The sequence below is a fragment of the Megalops cyprinoides genome, chromosome 14 (genome assembly GCF_013368585.1).
Source record: "Megalops cyprinoides isolate fMegCyp1 chromosome 14, fMegCyp1.pri, whole genome shotgun sequence".
In the NCBI taxonomy this organism is placed as follows: Eukaryota; Metazoa; Chordata; class Actinopteri; order Elopiformes; family Megalopidae; genus Megalops; species Megalops cyprinoides.
The window spans coordinates 24,190,591-24,212,255 of record NC_050596.1 but is presented as its reverse complement, the minus strand read 5'-3'; the positions used below and the strand labels follow the sequence as shown (position 1 = coordinate 24,212,255).

At 42.3% G+C, this 21,665-nt stretch overlaps 2 protein-coding genes across 2 annotated transcripts in view; both read right to left on the bottom strand.

Annotated features, from left to right (window-relative positions):
* The window catches only part of neb (nebulin), an 80,122-nt gene extending 77,501 nt beyond the window's left edge, over window positions 1-2,621 (bottom strand). The window contains exons 1-3 of the mRNA XM_036545263.1: window positions 2,550-2,621; window positions 1,552-1,678; window positions 1,054-1,155 (exon numbers count right to left, since the gene is read on the bottom strand). Of these exons, the coding sequence (XP_036401156.1) occupies window positions 1,054-1,134 (81 nt within the window). The 5' untranslated portion in view covers window positions 1,135-1,155; window positions 1,552-1,678; window positions 2,550-2,621. The remainder of the gene's footprint in view (window positions 1-1,053; window positions 1,156-1,551; window positions 1,679-2,549) is intronic.
* A 4,958-nt stretch (window positions 2,622-7,579) lies between these two features.
* On the bottom strand, window positions 7,580-21,457 carry arl5a (ADP-ribosylation factor-like 5A). Its single transcript, XM_036545147.1, has 6 exons — window positions 21,074-21,457; window positions 11,245-11,305; window positions 10,721-10,868; window positions 10,164-10,247; window positions 9,697-9,848; window positions 7,580-8,073 (listed from the first exon to the last, which is right to left on the bottom strand). The coding sequence occupies exons 1-6, from the start codon at window positions 21,117-21,119 to the stop codon at window positions 8,025-8,027; spliced, it is 540 nt and encodes a 179-aa protein (XP_036401040.1). The 5' UTR covers window positions 21,120-21,457; the 3' UTR covers window positions 7,580-8,024.
* Between the last annotated feature and the right edge of the window lie 208 nt (window positions 21,458-21,665).

Sequence of the window (21,665 nt, the reverse complement as noted above, 5' to 3'; positions counted from 1 at the left end):
AACGGTGGTGCAATTGTTTTTAAAGGCACCTCATTTTGTACAGTTAGAAAAAAAAGCACTCGGTCTAAGAATAACACCACAAATGATTAGAAAAAATAGGCACACCTGTGGCGATGGATTCTTTTGTAACCTCAGATACGGTCCTGTGATCTGTAACATTTGCTTCTGTGGTATTTTTAAAGCATGTTGTCCTCTCGTTGATATTTATGTTTATTGTTTATATTTAGGGCACAGGACATAAAGGCACAACTGACTGCTTCAGCTTAGTTCCGGTGCATAACAGTTCTCAATGAAGCTTGCCAGCAATCTGGGTGGCCCTCGCCAGCAGAGGGCGCTGTTCTGAACGGAATGTAATCCCACTATTAATATAAATTTTCTGCCATTGTGGAGAAAATATTATCATCAATAATGGGTACTTCCATTCAGTCATAATTTGTATGAGCTCTATCGTATCATAAGATAAAATACACCACAATGAACATCAAATAAACATTATCCTGATATTATTGACATATATAGTGCATAAAACCTATTGAAACACACTGTACACTTTCATTGTTTCTCCAGTACAATATTACTGAGTGAACAATATCTGTTGTTACAGTGTGTGTATACAGAAAGCTTGGTCATGGCTACATAACAGTGCTATTATATTTGTACAGAGCTTTCAGGAAAATCCATTGGAATACTGAAAGTAACAGAAGTTTACAGAAGGGATGAATTACACCTTGCTTATTGTGTGGTGTTACATGTGAGCATATCGGTTGCCCGTGATAAAGGGATTTAACGTCATCACAGATATAATGTCTGAACTGCCAATCTCAATCATTCCTTTAAATACCTGCAAGCCTGGTTCATTTGTTCTTTCTCTCAGTGGTGTGTGCCTTTGTGCACAAATTTGTGTGTTTCAAAGAGTGTGTAGGTTAAAGGGCCACATGTACAGCATCATTAATGTGAAGTTTGTTTGCTACACTCTCATTTACAATAAAAAAAATGTGTGTACCTAAGACTGATGTGGGAATGAATCTGAAAGCCTGGAAGTATAAAGCTTACCTCCTCCACAACCTCTTCTTCATACTCTTCAAACTCTTCTTCATACTCTTCATACTCTTCCTCATATTCCACAGTCTCCATTACTGTGCAGTTTTGGAGGCTCTAAACAAAAATATAATACTGCCAACTATATCCCCACACTGTCAGGCCTTGTGCACCCAGATAATGTTCACAAGCACTAACAGTCACTGTCAGATCTGTCTTCCAAATGAAGCAAGGAGAATTAGATACAGTTGGAGTTAGAGGGAATCAAGGGTTACATTTGACAGCAATTCAAAAGGCTAGCAGTCACTTCTTTGGAGTGTCGTCTTTCCTGTTCTTAACCAGTCACTCAAGGGCAGAAATACTGAAGATATCTGACATACGAGCAAGACACTTCAAGCTCAACATTAGCTGGCAAGGTCAAGGAAAAAAAACTCAGAAAGTTAGAGCACAGTTATTAACAGTTATAAACACTGGGAAAGGGATATGGGGCAACACGATTCCACAAACCCATACCGTTCAAACGAGGGTCTCCAACAGCAGTAATTCAAACACCCTTATGGCAAATAAAGCTGCTTTCTTTCTGTTCTCTAGGGTCCAAAACTTATATTCCACTTATTGCCCCCTGGTGGGTTCCTCGAACCTAAGGAAAAGACAAAGCATCAAAATGTCAAAATTCAACTCAAAAATTCTAAAAAAAAAAAAAAACGGGAGGAGCAGGAGAAGCTACAGGGTAACGAGATTATACTGTGTGATGGAGTGGTTCATACAGGCCTCTCTAAGTCTGAGGGTTTGACATCCAAGATCCCCAGGGGACAAAGGGTTCTGGCTGAAGGCTCTCAACAGCTGCCATACGGCGCTCCAGTTATGTGTCATGAAAGCTAATGCCCAGGCCCGATTGGGCGGCTTTGTTTAGCTAGCTGAGCCACAATGCCTTCTGAGGCTGAAGGTTAAATATAGAACTGGGCACTGCCACCCTTTTTTAGTACCAGTCTCTCATGATTTCCCATTAAAACGATATGCTCCCCTGTTTCCAGGAGTAAAAATTCATAAAATCCTGATAAAAAATCCCCATCCCCATTTTTGGAGAAGACCACATTGATGTCCATTACGATCCAGATTGATCTGAGCCTGGTCAGGGCAATACTGTCTGTTCTTGGTCCTGGAGATCCATGGTGCTGAGGACTGAAATGCCTTTGAATTGGCAATTGCTTAACACCTGGAGCAACAGGTGACTCAAGATTCTCATCCAATCAGAGTGCATCCAATTAACTAATTAAGATGAGAGTTGGAATGACAACCAGAAAACCAAAGGATCTCCAGTGCACATCACTGGGTTAAGGAGTTTCCACTACAAGCTGTGGCACTTTCGAAGTTGTAACAAGAACAGCAATCGTCAAGGATGCTCCCATGGATCTCAATGACCTCTAGATCCAAACCCAGCCTCAGTAAAGAAGTAGTCCAAACCTTGGCCATGCAGAGAGAGTGTGGAAGAAGAAGAGCCCATCTCTTACCAGTTATCCTATGGTTAAAAAGGTTTCTCAAAGCCGCCAGAGCCTCCCCAACTCTTCCCTCCAGAGGAACACTAGGCTACAGCACACAACCGCATCCACTCCCCAATTATCATGTGGTCTGAGTGGCCAATCAGTAAGCTACTCTCTCAAGTTTCACAGGCTAAATATACCTTGTGATCCCCTTTGAACCAACCACCTGTTCATCAAATCCATAGAGAAACAAATATTAAGAAAGTGACTGAGGGCTCATGGGTACCCTTAGCGGAACTCAAAACAGACAAATTCAGCTGAGGAGCAACCTGGACAGAAACTGTGACTCTGGATGTAGAGAGGGTGGGGTTTCAGTGTGTGTACAGCTAAACCTAGGATACCCCAGCTGTGAGACCTTCACAGGTCATCCAATAATGACCTCAGTTTCAGGACGGTTGTTTATTTGTGTCTGGAGCTAAGCTGCCACAAAGCTTATGGAAATCTTTTTTGTGTGGTGGAAACGCCACCACCCAAAAATACATTCTAATAACAGATAATGGTGGTTTTTAGTGTAAAATTAAGTTAACATACAGTTACAAATAACCCTTAAAGAGGCTACAGCAGATACTGGGCTTCCAGTGTGTGAAGATTTGAGAAATGCATGGCATGCTAGAGGTCTCTAAATGTCTCGGCGGTATTTCTAAATCCACTTGATGAGTCAAGCAGCGTAACATCATTAATCTCCTAACGTTATCTGTTTCATCCCGTGGTGTTATGTATTCAGAGGGCAGAAGCACTTGCTGTCTTATGTCTGAGCATGAGAGAACTCCTCTGATGAACAATGCTCCTGTTTTGCTTGCTTACAGCTTGCAGATGGCCAAAACATGGCATCATGCACAACTACTGTGGTGCAGAAAAAAGACAAGAAGACATGACTGTGCCTTGAGTGTTCTGTGTATAAACAGCTGCTGTATCAGTTCAGTATCTGTATCATTGTTTAATATCATCATGAAGTTTATTTAGAAAAAAAAAGTCTTTAGGGATGAGGTAAAAATACATCTGTGACTATTTCCATTTGTAACGGTGGTGGAATGGCAGTTCCAGCAGACACCTCACTCCTCATGGATTTCCTCCCTGTGAAACCAGAAGCCTTCGAGACACCAGCCGTAGGTATCAGCATCTCTCTCTCGCGCTGCCACGGGTGAAATGTTGTGATAGGCTTCCGACTGGTGTTTTTTTGACATGTCACCTCCTTCTCTCTTGTGTTTCCACATAATATTTCATGTCATCGCGGGAGCTGGGGGAGAGCAGCGCTGTGGTGGGCTGAGTGACAGGGGCATATGCTGGTCTCTCTCTTGCCATGCGCCTGCCTCTGCCGGTCTCTCCACCCTCCACCATCCCTCTCTTATCATCCTCTAACCTCTGCAGCATTAGCAGTCTGGTTTGGGATTGACTACATTAGTGCTACATGGCCACATAATAACTGCCATTGGTTTTTAGTTGTTTTGGTTGTATGTGGTTTGTAGCTTTGAGATCTAAACAGAGTTGCAGTGCGCCAGGGGAGTCAGGAACTGACTCCCCTGGTGCAGAATGTATTTAAATATAAACAATAATAGGCAGCAGTCTGGAGCTGGGCCTGAAAGTGACAAGTTGGAGTCCCAGGTAGGACATTACTTTGATACTTGTGAGTAATGTAGTTAATTATTTAAAATGTCAATACATGTATACAAAATGTAGGCTGTGAACCATCCCGCATAAGTACTTTTGGGGAAAAAAAAGATGGCTTTGAGAGATGTCAATCACTTTCTGTCAAAGCTTATGGTAACAGCGCAGTAGCAATATAACAATGTAACACTGACTGTGCTGTTACTTTTCACATCTTTTTAAAATATGAATTTGTAAAGGCTAACAAATTGGAATGACACTGACTATAAATGGTGAGTCTCCATCCTTAGTAGAATTTCCTCTGAAGTTCTTAGCATGGTAGGCTCCACTGCAGATCCACAGTTTTTTTTTTTCTTCAGACTGAAATCTTAATTATTTATCTGAATGCACAAGGTGGCTAGGAACTTGAAACAGAAAACCAAATTCAAAACCAAATAAAAAATTGTTTCTTTTTTTTCAGGCTACAGGTACTCACAGGATAATGATGACTATGATGATTATTATGACAGGAGATTAATTGGTTTAGCTTTGGTATAAAAGCAGGAGGATGACCCCAGAGTGTTGAACCCATGATAATCAGTCACTGGGAGAATGTGATACCAACCAGGGGAGGGATGGATAGCTGTCAGCTGGCCCAGCACTGTCAATGGCAGTTGGTGTCAAGATTATGATATCATTTCACGTTAGAAACAATAGTCATCATAAACACTGAGTTAATTTCTAAATGTAGCTGAGTGAGGAGCAGCACAACATGACAGTGTGGAACGTAGGCAGAAAGCCCGGAGGCACATGGAAACATTTACTCACAGCAGTACATGACAACACCACCTGTCAGGAGCCATATGTATGATGATCCATTCTGAATGCATGGGATGACACCTGCGGGCACAAAACACGGTGATAGATTTTAGTGTATTTGAAGTTTGGGGACATTTATGACGTGATGTTTATCTCTCATAGGTTTAGATGGAATTTGTAATCATGGCATATACCTACAAGGGTCTTGTAATTCAGTCGCAATTTAGCATTTCACTGGCACCTTGATCATTCAAATGCGGTGGGGCCAAGTTTGGATTTTATCATGATTGTATCACTAAGATTCATTGCAATAGCACTTATGGGGTTATTAAAAACATTTACTTCTGAAATTCAATATGAGCATTTTAAAAAAACCACATAGCTCTCAAGGTTTTCAGATATTTGAAAATATAGAGCTTGGCAGGGTTTTTTTTAATATAAACATACACAAATAAATGTATAAAGAAAAACCTCATCAAGCTGTACTTAGGATGGATGCATGCACCAGTTATCAATAGTGTAAAGGATCATTTGTACACCATACATTGCTATTGCTTTGAGCATGTAACTATTAAGAATTGTGCTCATTATTATCATAAAAGTGAATGATAAAAATGTGTCTCCTCATTAATGCAGTTAAAGGCAAGATCTTCTGATGGAATATTGTGGTCTTACCATGACAGCCGCAGTAGCTGCACCTGTAATATTACCATCACGGTTTACAAGTTGAAGAAATCAGCAAACCTGCAGTTGGCTGCAATGAGCAGATGTGGCTGTAGGCTGAATATGATGAAATTATATTAGGGTTACTGGAGGATTGGTGGTGATGTAATGTGGCAACAAAAATTAAGAGGGAGTGAAGCAGAAGGAAAAAAGTGCAACATGATCCAAGTCTGTGTTCCCTGTATTGTGTGCAAATTCTATGTGCTTCAATGAGCATTGATAGTCTTTACAAACTTTACTTCTGTCCTAAGACCTCAGGGTCATTGTGGTTACTTAATCGGGGCACCCTGAACAGGGCTGAACTTTTGTGCCTGTACTTAAACAAGTATCTTTACATTTCCAGTCATTCATTTGGGTAGGCACAGGTTAAATTCTTTTTACTGGGAAATAAAGGCAATAATAACTAAGCATACACTTGAACCTCTGTCATATAAAATTATGCTTTCATAATCAACTTTTATATGTCTTTTTATATACTTATGTCATACTTATCTTAGTGCAAAGAAAGGTCTTAGGTATCACCTCATGGCGTTAATCTGCCAATTCCAATGTCGTCACAAGTTTACTGCTGACTTGAACAGATCAGGTTTTACAGGAGAGATTGGAGGCATTGCTCCAAATAATAAAAAGATAATTTGATGTAAGTAAATTAGTTAGATGGCCTACTTTCTTTCTCTCCAGAGCGAGATGACGGTAGCCCTTAGGCAGTGTACAGGTGGCAAACTCATTTGCCCACAGTCACCTACAAAACAACTTCATTAAGTTTTTTACTTCATTTTCAGCTTTGGGGCAGAGATGATAATTACACAATTTATTTGCGCATCCCCTACCAGTTAGAGACAATACAGTTTATATGTGGTGCACTTACACCGCTGAGAATTTACTGAAACAAATCACAGGTCCCCTATGGGATAAATGCTGTCCCTTTCTCAAGATTCAAAACCACACATTCATAAATGTATAAACCTGGCAATTTTATATATATCATATATTTGGAACCAAGCTGCATGTTGATAATGGCTGTACAATGTAATGTAACTGTACAATGTTACAGTGGGAGAAATTGCATTGTGCAAAATGGGGCATCAGTTGTTTAGAGCAGTTAAATCAGAAAATGTTAGTGAACCACTGCATGTTGTGCTCTATCAAATAAAATATTTTGGGGTACAGTGGCATTCCCAGTGAAGGTGAAACCAGCTTATTATTAGTGGGTGGAACAGGTGGACATTCACATCACTATACATCCCATTTCGTTTAAAGCTGCCAATATGCTTGTTCCTTTGAAATTGTGTACGTACACGTGTTATATTATTATATGATTTTTTGTATGTTTGTTACTGTGTGGCTGTTTGTGTAAGTCACTGTTACTCTGTGGCTGACTGTGTATTTGGTTGGTTTGATTTTCACTGATTTATCCATGAATTAACATTCTATCCATGTATTAACATTCTGTAAGATTCATTGCAAATACACCCATCTCTAACAAAAATGGTTTCAGCATACAAAAACAGCATACACATTTGTAAAAGCAGGTCTGCAGTTCCAAGTACTGGTTATCAATGACATTGGCTAACAAGTAACTACTAGAAACAGACTAGTAACTTTTAACTACTAGCCTCAAACACACACTGAAGATGTGCTTTTCCAAATACTATATTTCCTCAGTATTCCTTTGACCCATGAGCCTCCCAGACCAAACCACGTCTTACTTAACTGTGTGTCCCTGTTTAACACTGTAAATGTGTAGTCTTCACAACACGTGGCTAAGATAAACCTAATATAACAGTGGAAACTCTGTTAGTGATCTGTTATAACCTAACTTACCTGCATGGACAATCATTCCAGGAAAAAAAAAAACATATAAAATTCACCCATAACGGATAAAAAGACTTTATTTTAATGAACTTTACACGACCAGGAAAGGTTGGATTAGCTCTCATTCTTTTATATGTCACTTCAGCACTCACGACTGAAGGGTTCTGATGCAGGCACAAAGTAATGCTAAATACTGTACATACAGGCCAGTACCACCTCCGGTACTCCGCCAATACTACAAGGCTACTCTGCACTGGTTCACAGCCAGAGAAGAGTCCGCTCAGTCCAAGCTTTTCTCCCAGTCTTTGGAGGTAACCGTGGTAACACAAAAAGTCGCTTTTCGTAAGAGTCCTGGAGGAGGAGAGTTTTGTTGTTCACAGATCTCAGTCAGAATGCTGCTTGTAATAAATAACCGTGAGAGTCCTGCAGTGTTGCCGGGTCGTCTTCGCGAGTGCAAGCTCACGCCGAGGGGAAAAAGAGTCCAATACTGCCTGGGGTCGGAGGTCATCTGACCCTCAGCCGTGACATCATCCACTCCAGGCCCTGACACAGCCTGAAAACAGAGGAGACAGAAGTCTGTGTTGAGGGGTGGTGAAAGCAGTGCGTTTCTGTGTCATCCATTCTGCCTACAGGGCACAAGTTAGAGCTTATCTTTTCAGGGTCTACTTTTTGGTAATTCAAAGGGTCATCTGGACTGAGTGCTGCTCTTTGGAAACTTTTATCTTTGGAAAGAACTGTATTGACACCTGTGTTGACCAAAAGTACTCATCATGCATTAGGTGTAGTGCTTATCTGATTAGGCAACGGTGGTTATGGTTCCTGACTCCAGAATGGAGAATTATGGGTATAAAGTCCAGGCAGGATGCTCAGAATTATTAAAATGGTTCTACTCGCTAAAGCAGCGAAACAGTGACATGTATGCCGGAACCACAGAGATGTATAGGGTGTGATCAGTTAAGTGTAATCTATTATCATACAGACTGCTGTGATTATAGAATTTTAGAGGGGTAACTAGGTCCTATTTGCATCATTAGCCAGCAAGCTCGCTGTAGCTAGATAGTTCATTTACATTATGAAAACTTTGCAATTCAAGCTACTGCAAGCTTGTGCTACAGTTGACTAACAAGTAGCTGATCTTTCTTTGAAATTTATGAAGCGGTGATGTCACTGACATGAAATGCAGTCAACCAGAGTATGAGTCACAAAGGCACTTGCATAGCCGGCTCGCTGCTCATTACTAACCACAAATTCACACTGCAGTTTACACTTACATGCGTGCACAATTTAAGTAGTCAAGAAGCTACCTATGGTTCTAACTCACTAAGCATTAATTTAAGGAATAGTCATTCACAACAAAACTGCATGGCATTCATGAAACAACTGAACAGTGAAGTTTTGGGCTTCCTTGCAGGAATTTATTCCCATTTATGAAATGTTTGATCATCTTTCCAAATTGCAGCTCTATGACACCACTCCTGCTTTCAACAACAGCATTCATTGGGCATTTTCTCAGCATATGGGATGAAGTGTGAAAAATGTCATCCCTACCACTTGTTTGTAGCACTTCACGCGTCATAAAAATCAGCTGAGATTTACTCGCAGGAAATGGTCTTATTCCCAGCAGAGTAGCAGAAGGAGGCTTCGTAAATAACTCCTGAATAACCCGCCAATTTTGTACTGCTAAAAGTGCTTTTATCAGAACACTTAGGAGTAATTCTCAGACACCTCAGGCCCAGATTTCTAGGTAAACTGTGTACACATGACAATTCACGTACACAGGGAACTCGTTAATCCTTGATTTAACCCAAATTACTCCACCAACCAGGTTTGTAGAAAGATGTAAAATTATTTTTTTAAGTAATTTTTTATATTTGAAAGGGAAAAGACAGTGACGCACAGTGATGCTCCCTTGGTCAGGCCATGATTAACAAAGAGAGTTTTGCTTACTGTGATTCATGTGACATTAAGGGCTTCACTAAAGGCCACACTGCATTATGTGACTGTGAAAGTAGAGCCTTCCTGAAGTGGGAAGTTTGTGTAGTGTGGCTGTCACCCCAGTGTTGGTTTCTTAACCCTGCAGCATGCATGGTGACCTCCCCCGACCCCACCACTGACCTCCTCTGACCCGCCCCCCTTTCGCACCCTCCCTGTGGCCTGTGACCCCTGACCCTCTTACCCCTCCCCAGTGAGGGCGCAGCAGGCCTGGATGTGCCACTGGTGATCCTTGACGGAGGTCAGCTGCAGGCTCTGGGAGATCTCGGCCACCGTCATGCAGCCCCGCACGTCCTGCTTGTTGGCAAAGATCAGCAGGCCAGCCTTCTTCAGGTCCTGGAGGGGGAGAGGACAATGGCAGGCCTTGTGGTGGCTTCAAAAAAATCTCCCTACAGCATAAGGCTGGGACAAGTTTAATGTTATTTTCTGTGATATGTTTTCCACCCCAAATGAGCTTCTTTCCTATGTAATTTGAAATATTTTGCTCCAACACACATGCTGAATGATTCTGAGGTAATGGGCTCTCAACACCATATCCAACAGCTACTTGTGTAACTTAACTTAATCACACAGGCATCTGAGCTCAATGCAGTCCTGTGGGCTGGTATTGTGTCATGCACTGTACATTTGCAATCACAAGTTAATACTCACCTCATGGGCTAGCATTTTATAGAGCTCCTCTCTGGTCACGGAGATCCTCTCTCTGTCTGTGCTGTCCACCACCACGATCACAAACTGTACGGGAAGTGGGATCATCATTGTTAGGAGACAAGAACTGTACGGCTATTAGTCCTCTCAGAGAAGCCCCACAGACCCACTCATGTGATACTGCACACTGCCTCTTCACTCTGCAGATGTAGAACAGCATCATTCAGTGCTCCCCCTCTCGTCTGCTTTCCTACAGCGAGCGCACGCTTCCCTTCCACTCAGTACCGCGCTGGTTCACACTGGGGCAAAAACATAATGAGGCTAAAGACCTTGAGGATCACATTACAAGCTCAAACTGCATACATACACACACACACACTCGTACACCTCTGTGCTGCTATAGGAGGTGTTCCAGGAAGAAGGCAAAGAAAAAAAAACAACACACCCACAGACACATGCCCGCACACATACACCCACTTTCACCTCTGCGCTGGTACAAAAAGTGTTCCGGGAAGAGCACAAATACAGCGAAGACACAGAGCCGAAGCGCACACTCTCACCTCTGTGTTGGTGTAGTACGTGTTCCAAGAAGAGCGCAGGGACTCTTGTCCTCCGATGTCCCACATGAGGAAATGGGTGTTGTTGACCACGATCTCCTCCACGTTGCTGCCTATCGTCGGAGAGGTGTGCACCACTTCATTCATAGAGCTGAGGAACGAAAATCAAGCACAATCAGGGTCGTCTGAGCTCATGGCAGAGACTGCCATCTTAATCAGCAGCTCATTCCTGCGCTACCTTTTTCATATCCAACAGACAGCAAAAATTTTACCAACAACAGGAGAGGAGAGAGGAGAGATGAAATTCTAGATACACCCTAAGTATGCAAAATACATTTACACCTACTTAGCATGAATTATATAACATCAACAGAGTAATTTCTCTACAGCAAACTTTAAGAGTCAGTATTTGCTCAAAAGCCCAACCTCTTACTGGATTAAGTATATCACTGCAGGGCAGGCTGCTTTGACCTCCTCTTTCTCTCCAACTCTCCACACGTGAAATGCAAAAATAACACAATACTCACAACTGGTACAAGATGGTGGTCTTCCCTGCGTTATCTAAACCCACAATAATGACTTTGTGCTCTGAAAGAAACATAAGAGAAAAGGGAAAAAAAATTACGGTGCAGTTTAAACACTACAAGATATACACGGTACTCGCACACACAAACTCCTGATGACTAATTGGTGTTACAGGGTAAACGCATTCTTTTCAAAGTCTCGCTTTTCAAGTAAACGCGCTGTAGCCAGGACCCCATCTGATCACGTTTCCTGTTGAGACGGCAGTGACTTCGGGTGAGGCCAGTCCTGTCCCACGAGAGCCTTATTCTGAGACACATTCCTCTGTGAGCACAGAGACCAGGGTCTGCTCAGTCACTCACACAGAGCAGAGAGCAGCAGCTGCCGAGCTAGCCTGGGTAAACCTCTATAGGATACAGGACCACCTGCTCCACAGAGCAAGCCCCAGCCATCTGCCCACACACACACCCACACACACCCACACACACACACACACACACACACACACACACACAAACACACACTACACATACATACACACTGTGTGTGTATATATTATATATATATATATATATATATATATATATATATATATATATATATATATACTCTTTCAGACATGCACAGACAGAGAGTGCTGTGTCATTCATTTGTAGATCTCTGCTTGTAAAACCAGTCTGTCTCTGCCATTCACCTCTGATTGTTTCCTGAAACTCAGCACCATCCTTTGTCTCGTGGAGGAACCAAGGTAAGATTTCACATTTGTATCTAAAATATTCTACATCTAATTGTCTGGAATGCAGTTTCTAGAAATGATCTTTTTTTGCACCAGCCCCAAGCTTCCTTTAAGACATTGTATATTCTTTTAGCAAGCTTTTAGCAAACCCCAAAACATTTGCAGCCTTTCAGATGTTACAGTTCTTTTTAAAATTTTGTAAATGTTCATATAAATAATTTATAAGACCACTTTTAACTCTGGAGATCTTATTTTTAGTGATGTTATACACACTCTGCTGTATGAGAACAAGACATTATCAGAAAGACCTTTGGTGCTTTTAGAGCTATTACCCATTCTATGATTGTGGAGGGTGTCATTTCAGGTAATGCAATAAACTGCATGTGAAACTGCCTTCTATCTCCACAGGACAAATGACTGTGCTGGATTTTAGAAAGATCCAACACGCTCATCTAAAACCCAGCCGATTTCACATGGCAACAGGAAAAACGGGCCTTTCAGTGGAGGGGTTTCTTTTTATACAATATTGTCTGAGCTGATTTGGCATTCACAAGAGTAGCCCCACTCTAATCCGGTGAAATGACCTGCTCTGCTGGGCCAGTGTGGGCTACACCTGTGAATTCATGCTCCAAAGACTCAGGGAGCAGTACTGTACCCCAGAGCCCAGGTACACAAACTCAGCCCTCGAGTGGCTGACCGCCGGAGCGCTCTTGAGTGAGGCACTTCAGCAGAGCTGATCAGCGCAAACCGCAGCTGCATGAATGAAAACTGTCCAATCGTGAGCGCTTCAGGCTGCGGTGGATAACTGCATCTGCTGAGCAAACAGATAATGAGCTTAAATAATAGGGTGAGTCACTGCAGGAGTGAACACCAGCGCTGTGGCTGCCACCTCCTTCCGAGGCAGCTCAGGAGTCATACAAAGAGGGCTGACGTGTTACAATGGCTGCGGTGGATCCCTCTCAAACCTTCAGCCTTGCAACTGGACTGATAGTGTACACAATTACTGTAATGACCCGAAAAAGGTCAGAGCTGGATTTAAGAAAAAAAAAAATTTAAAAAAAGAAACCAACAGATAACAAGCAAACAAAAAGATTGTACCTGCCTGTCATTCAAAGAAATTACCCAAAATTGGATTGCATCAACTGAAATATCAGATATGAAACAGTAAGCATAATAGAGCCCCGAGGGGATTATAATTCATCAGAAATATCCATTACCAAGCACACAGTCGTAATTTACCCATGGCCTACTTAAGCCGATATAACTATTGGCTTTCAGTCAACTCACAGAAGTGAAATAGTATGATTGGCAATAATACTAACTATGCAACTTAGTAGTGTCTGTTACCGTGTGCGGCTTTATTGGCAGGACAGCTGAGAATCTCTTTTCCTACCGCACAGGCCAGGAGTGTCATAATCAATTCCTGAGAGGATACCATCCCAACGTCTTAATCAGTCCCGGCTAATACAGCACACACACTCCCACCTGCGCATATTTTCCTGCGGTGAGACACGTCTTGATTGAAACCCTGAGTTGCGATTTCGCATTTCTAAAAATGTAGAACAGAGTAAACGATCACACTAATTAACTAATTAACACCAGAGGCCTGAGCCAAAAGCAGCAGGCTCACAGCCTCCCCAGAGCTGAACGTGAAACCACCCCTGACCCTGACTGTGCCCAGTCCAAGCATGTTTCCAAATCAAAGCTGACCCTCGGAGCTAGCCTCCCAGCTGACACAACATTCTCGCAGCGTTGACGCAAACACCACGAGAATATTTGGCATTACTTGCTTGACCCTGACTTGGGGAAAAAGGGAAAAATACCGTGGTGATGTGCATGACGACACAGACAGAAAATGCAGTTCTGCAATTTATTAGCGGCTGACTCAACCCACCATCAAACACTTAGGCAAAAGTGGTACCTAAAAATGCCATCGCGCATTAGGTTTCTGTCTATTTATCCCTAGTGCTCTTCTTGTGTTAAGAAGGCTCTGTTTTTCACTGGTCGAAAGTGAAAACTTTTCTGCCATGGTGACCAGCATACAAATTAAACTGCTTTTTTTTTGCTCAAAAGGTGCTGCAGCATTTAATGCAAGATAAAAATATTCCCACTCAGATTCCAAATGGCTTTTTTCCTTATTATGCACCAAAATACTAGACTGAGGAATGACTGTTTTATGAGTGTTTAAACAGAGTTAGCAATATACTGCAAAAATGATTCTGTCCCAGTTTTTTGATCACTATATGTGATTGTTGTTGTATAGGAGAAAGTCAACACAGACTGTTTTTGTGGGTATCACTACAGGAAAGGTTTGTAGTAAATATAGCCCCCTACAAAATCTGCTAATGGCCATTCCACCACGGCATGCTGGTGTTCTTTCCATCTTTGCTTTTACTTGCTTAATTCAGGTCTCCCAATCTTCAGTATCTTGTTGAAATCTGTCGCTAACTGAAAGGTCACTACATCCAGCGGGACTTCTGCACGCCAGGCCTAGAACCGACTCCACCCTAAACGATCTGTGAAGCAGAGTAGCACCCAGCTTCTGGAGGTGTGTGCCATCTCTCTGCTCATCCCTCCTTCAGCCAGGGTGCTGGAACATGCTGCCAGACTGTGTTTAGTCTGTGTGCTGTTCTACTGATTGAGGAATACAGATATACTCTCGTCCTTTCTTTCTTGGCAGTCCTTATCGCACGCCTGCGTAAGTTCTGTAGATTCAGCAACTGAGTCATACCTAACCAAGCATCATGCTCTCCTGTGGAGCTGTGTTGACTACAAAAACCCACACATTTTCAAAAAGTGCGCAGCACACATACCACAAACTACAAGAGGATGGCACACCAAGATACAAAGGATCTTGTGAAGGACTGCCTGTGTCTTCTCTCCTTATCTGACACATGCACAGGCCTGGTGGGTTTTAAACTCTTGGTTCATCCTGGGGTGGAAGTGTAACATAGTGGTAAGGAGCAGGGCTCATAACTGAAAGGTTGATGGTTCAATTCCCTGCTGGGGCACTGCTGCTGTACCCTTGGGAAAGGCACCTAACCCACAACGGCCTCAGCAAATATCCAGTTGTGCAAATGGGTAATGTAAAAGTTGCAATGTATGTAAATCACTCTGGATAAGGACAATAATGTAACGGACAACACCCTGACAACGACAGCAAGCACCTGATGACATGGCACGTGATAAGGAATTGACGACACACTGGGAATATCTTAACCATTGTCTCATATTTCAGATCAGTGCTTTAGGAGGCATACATCCGTACCATCACCTCTACAGGGAGTTCAAGGGTCATCCAGAGGTGCTATGTTGTAGAGTTCTAAGTCCGCTTTTATGTACACAGTCACCCTCTGCCTCTGAAAGAGAGTGCTGACCAATGAGGCCACTGTCCTGGCCACTGTGTGATGTGGCCATATAGGCAGATAATTCAGACCTATACATTCAGTTTGAAGATGAAGAGCCTGAGAGGAGTTGAACTGGAAACACTTCTACAGTAACTTGAACTGGACCTACTGTATATTGGCCAATTCCAGACATGGTAACAGGTTTGCCTCCTCCAAAAGGGTACAGACATTGCTATTCCCCCCTTAACCATGAGCTAGGGACAAGATCCACTCGATCAAGGTAATTTATTTCCAATAACTACCACACAGGCTGGTGCAGGCGCTATCAGGTAGTTTACACTGCAATAGTGTTCCATGGTCACTAACACGTGAGCAGTGGATGACTTGACCACTGGCTGAAATACAAGCCATCTTTTTTGGTCAGATTACAGTGGCAAGCACACATCCAGCTAAGGCTGGTCAGTGGAAAGCGGGCTTTATCTGACCCGAGGCCAAGGATCAACAGATTTCACACAACGCGGAGTGAAAACAATGATATGCGACCATTAACTATGCCCTGACAGCAGGGCATCTGCACACAACGGGCCTCATTATCGGCCGGACCAACGCACAGGGAGATTCTAATACAGCAGGGCCTCGTCTAGGGTTTCAGCCACCACTTTGCTTCGAGCAAGAAATCAGGCCTCATCATTAAGACACACATTGTTAAAATGAAACTAGCCTTTGGTCGCATTCTTTGGGTTCCTCAGAGAATGGAAAATGTTCCCCACAGGGATATTAATATGGTTACAGTAATATCTTGTCGGGATAGAGCTATCGGAAAGGCTGTTAGTCCTGCAGGAGGGAGGTTATTGCCATAAAAGGACTGAAATTTCAAGGGAGCGAATCTGTGATCACAAAATAGATCTGTGGGGGATACAAGTCCTCAGTGTCCTGGTGGTGCTCTATCATTGTACAATTGGGGCCTGTTCTATAAGAGCAATCACTTGTGTGGCCAGCAAAAAAAGGGGACCACCCTCAGGATCTGGACGGTCCAGCTAAGGGTCCAATTAAGTCAACATACACCATGCAAGAAACAACTAACTCTTCTCATGTTCAAACTGACTGCTCAGTACATTACTGTAACATTATATAGGGGATAACAAAATGTAGGGGAAACTTGGAATAAAAAAACATCCAAACACACACAGTGGATGCTAACACAAGATGAAGCAGATTCCACAAAAAAGTATTAACCGGGGTGCAGATGCTTATGGTATTATTCAGCTTTTCTTAATAAACCATTTCACCATTTAAACACCCTGGCAGTGCAATTTAGGCCCCAATCCAAGTTTAGTTAATGCAAGAACAGGCATGCAGGAAGAGAGAGGAGATTGTATGATAAAAGATGAATCCCGGCTTCTTGGAACGAAACGGGGGGCACTTGGTAGCAGTTCAGCAGACTGGTCGAGCCAGGCGCACACCATCACAGCTCACGGTGAGTCACCGGGTTAAGCGAATTGTGTTACTCCTAGGTAAATACATACTGCATTTACGCATACATTCACAACGTTCATACAGAACCTGACTGAGGAGATTATACAGCTTGTGTTCACAGCTCGGTATTTTGTAGAGTAGCCTACGTACAATATGCTAGGTTGCATTTTAAAGGCGGTACAGACTGGGCCCACTGCAGCTGACCAGACGGTCGGCCCAGAAAGCCTGCCTGTCTGCCAGGAGAGTCGGTTGGCGCACAGGCGTACTCCACAGCCATCTCTCCCAGTTCCAGAAGTAGGATCTTAGTCAGCCATCGGCAAACAACCTCTAACCGCTGAGTCAAACACAGAGCAGAAGGGTGTAAATCGCGGACCATTTGAGCTTCTCCGTGAAGTAAACAATGCAGATGGAAAACAGTGCAAGCTCTGCTCTCAGAATTCACTCTTCAAACATGAGGGATAGAAACCGTGTGGTATTTTAAAAATCTGCGAAAATAAACATGGATTTGCAGGACATGCTCTAAAACACAAGCAGGAGGCCAAGTCTAATGCACCGTTGCAAAGAATATCGCTAAATGGACCCCTATTCCAGCAAATTTCCAAAAGATGTCTACTGCATCGCTTGTCTTACTATTGCCATTACACCTGCTGTTTGCAGGGCAGGTACTAACAACAATAGTGTAAACTTGTTAATTTACCTTGATTTGCTAAGAATATACAAAAGAAATGCATTCAGCACCTGGTCCTGAGGGTATATTTTGCTCTCCCTGTGCATTTAAGATTCAAGTGCATTGGTGCCCATTGTACTGTATGAGCATTTTCACACTAAGTTCATCTGACTGTTTGATTTGATTGTAAAAGCGGTTACTCTGGAGCTAAACGTGAAACTTTAATAGTGAAGTAATCACACCAGGATGCAAATTAAAACAGCTGAACTGAGACCACCTCTCTCTGTTTGAGAGTGCCCCCATTGTGAATCAATTTCAAGTGAACTTGGTGGGAAACTAATGTCACACAATCAGGGACTGACAGAAGGGTCATTTCAAGCAGTAGCCTGTCCATATCAGATTTTAATTAAAAAAGGGGAATAATGCATGAGTCAATTACCCTTCCTGTTCGGGTTATGACCCGGAAAAACTCAGCTAAAGGTAAAATACTGACCTTTACTAGATAAACCAGCCAGGGCTCACGTGTAGCACCTTGATTGATTTGTCATGCAATATTTTCTAGGAAAGAAACATGTACAGTCCCTAATTCACATCTGAGAGGCTGTCAGACAATGGGTCAACTGCCAGGTTTTAGGCTAGAACAAATACGGCCCCACCCTTTGGATGGATGCCCAAAATCAGAACGCCAGAATCAAGAACAAAACTGGCACAGGTCTGCTAAAGGTCTTGGATTTTCTCTAAACGGTTTATGCTGCACTTAGATTCATTCAAATCATCATCACTTTGGTGAGGCTGAAGAACTACACAATTTCCATTAAATTTTCATTTTCATCTTCAATTTTGCAAGTTATGGGAATTTATCACAATAAATATGTAAAATTGTCACATGCAGCTAAGGGGTCCTGGGGTTTCCTTTCTGGTCACTGAAGCATTGCAGATGATCTAAAGATGGGGCTAAATTTTGAATAAAACCAGTTGATCTGTTGTCTTAGAAACCTTTCAGAGGTGGGCTTGGAATACTTAGGGTACATTTTCCTTTTTACCAGGAAAACACAAGACAGCACAAATTGATCCTCAAATTTAAATTACTGATGATAATTTGAACTTTGGATGATTTTAAAGATCAGACTTTGACTTTTGTTTAATTTTAATTTTCCAGGTTGCAACTCAAAGAGGAAATGAACATGACAATAACACAAAACCTTATACACTATCGCAATCGCTATGGTTATACGTGAGTCAGTTTCTGATACAGTGTTTAATGACACCCCAAAAACATCTGGTCTTAAAGTTTATGTTTTTTAATTAAGTCAAATCAATAAGTTATCTGGGATCAGTATGTAGACCATGGCTGAAATATGCCCAAATGGTCATCCAATGCTCAATAAAACAGTGAACTGCAGTAAAGTCACCAATTCACTATGGCCTCCGCAGACACTTTGCCCAACAGCAGGCCCTTGGGATGACTTTCCATTGCATGTCGCTGCTGTCCCTCAGCACCCCTCTCATGTTTCTGAAGTCATTTACCTGTACTGATCTGTTTGCCAACCATGTAAACTGATAACACCACGCAGGTATTCAAATGATGCTTATTCAATCAGAAAAAAATCCCCCCTCCCCACAATTTCCTCCTCTGCATGTCTGACACAACCAGACTGATGCTACACCTATATAACTATATAACTGTCTTTAAAATACGAGAGTGTAATTGTATACTTTGATGTCCTCGTTTCTCTTTTAATGCAAATGTTTTCCTGAAAAACTTCAGAGGGAAATTCAGAAAAGAAAAAAGAAAAAAAAAAACCTTGAAATAATTACACCGGAACAACCCATGTTGTTTCTAGGCCACTTAACTTTCGAGGGAAACAAGAGCCCGGGCTCACAGGAGGGCACACGGAAACATTCCGAGTCTGTGATTGGACAGCTGCATGCGGGGCCGCACATGGTTTACTGAGGGCACACCATTTATAATAGATGAGAATATATCGCATGCTCCTGTCTGCTACTCAGCACCAACCCCAGTAAGACACACTCAACCAATGATGCATCCCCAAGCCCGGCGGAAACTGGAAAGACTACTGTAACGCTTGCAGGCTGGCAGATTCACACAATGGCATCTTTATTGGAAAGCAACAATAGCTGATTAAAAGAAAGGGTGTATCCAAAAAATAAGTCTGGTTTTCATTCACGGCCAACTGTTGGAAAACATTCCATTTCCCCAGAACTACAAGACCAAAAAAAAAAAACCCACACAGAGCTATCCATAAAACATCAAGGCAGCATCTTGATATTAACCATGTTTTTCAGTTGCAACCGAGTTCCTAAAATAGTGGATTATGGTCATTTTCCATTTTCATAGGCTATACGGTACTTAAGATGATGTTTATGCTATATGATTTTCATCCCATGTTTGTCACAGGTATTCAGAAAATGTCTAGGATACAGTATGTAATATAATCCCTAGATTGGACAGAACAGAGAAAGTAAGAAAACTAAAGGGGACTCTGGTGGAATGCACCCAACCTATCCACCCCTAACTGGGTGCCCTCACACAGGTTTTCCTCGTGAAGATGACAGGACCAGCTCCACAATAAAACTGCTTAAGATAACTATGAGGCAGCTTTCATAAACTACACCCCACATGCAAACTACATAACAAGTTCAATTTAATGATGTGATTATACCTGATACTTTCAAAAGACTAGAACAATACCCTTACATCAATAGTCATTAATATGTTTTTTTAAATCTTCACTCAATCAATCTATTGTATGTAGCTGGATAAGTCAATATTCAATATAATTAATCATGACTGACAGGCACCAATGAAGATACCGCAGGTAGCTACTACAGGTGGCTAACCAGTTAGCTGACAAGAACGCAAATTCCTGTTGTTACTTTCACGCGTATGTGGCGCTCTTCATTGCTCCGCATAATTTACAAACAGGACAAAAGCTAACGTTACCTAGCTACGAGAACAAAAGAGAGGGCATTCACTTATGGCTAATTGCAACCCCTCGTCCATACACTATATGACAAGCCAGGAATGCACGAAGGATGTAACTAGCTACCGTTAATGAGCTATCTACTGATGCATGCGAGTATCAGCCATCAACAGGGGAGCAGTCTTCCAGCTTACCAACAACAGTGGAAGGCACACCTCTCAAGCTTACAAGTAATTAGCTAGTTAGCTAACAACACTGCTAACGTTCGCTAGCCAGTGGTAGATAAATTCTGACAGTGAACACCGAACAACATGAATTATTGATAGTCAGTAAGGTAGCCAGCCAACTTGCCATTCAAGTATTAGTTAGCTACTTTGCTAACATGACAAACGGCACGACTTAACGTTAGCCTAGCTAGCAATCGAGCTAGCTACTGCTTGGTGTTCACAATTATACATCAAACCAGCTGGTCAATTAGCTATCTAAGTTAGCTTCCCTGACTGATTATCCAGCTAGCTAGCTAGCGGGCTCGCTAGCTACTTTAGCCAACATAACCTTCTAGCCAATCTGCTATCTCTTTAGCTTTACGACACAACGTTAACAAAACATTCACATTCTAAATAACCAAATCAAAATAGCAACAAGAAATACGTCTGGGCTTACCTTGATGGTTAAAAAGTCTCCACAGCTTGGTAAAAAGGATTCCCATTGCTGACCAAGGCCTTCAGAGGCAACCACAGCCTCTGTCAACGTGAAAACAAGATAGCTAGCTAGCTAGCCTGCTAGCCCAGCTCCGGACGTTCAAATGCACTCAGTACCTGTCTGATCTGACACCCTGGCACTTTTTCACAGCGATACGGAGAGTGATAATGTCCATATTCCTTGAAGACATAGTCATGATTTCGTACATCTTTGCCTCATGCCGGTACTATTGTTAATCAAGATCTGAAATGTCCTTTAGTTTTATGTCAAAATGAGAAATTGGCCATACAGGTCGAGAAATTCTCCCACTAAACATACAGCCGTGGGTCTTCAATGCAGTGTGCCTGAACCAGGCAGTGGACTCGTCATGACATTGCGCATGCGCTGTCGAATCTGGTCTACCCAGCCCTGCTTGTTTGCGAAGATGCTGTGTATTCTGACTCGTAAAACGGTAACGAAAGGATTTGATATTCGCTAAAAAAGTTAAATCCAAGACACAGAGACACTGTCTTCATTTTCATTTTGAAGGATAAAGATCCTCTGACTTTTCGCT

What these genes read in the sequence shown, in the direction of transcription:
- arl5a (XM_036545147.1), bottom strand. Translation starts at nt 21,119, where the DNA reads ATGGGAATCCTTTTTACCAAGCTGTGGAGACTTTTTAACCATCAAG. An exon ending in CGTACTACACCAACACAGAG is followed by an intron (nt 10,248 to 10,720) that starts GTGAGAGTGTGC and finishes CTTCCCGTACAG; the next exon opens with TTTGTGATCGTGGTGGTGGA. An exon ending in TGCGCCCTCACTGGGGAGGG is followed by an intron (nt 8,074 to 9,696) that starts GTAAGAGGGTCA and finishes CTCTGTTTTCAG; the next exon opens with GCTGTGTCAGGGCCTGGAGT.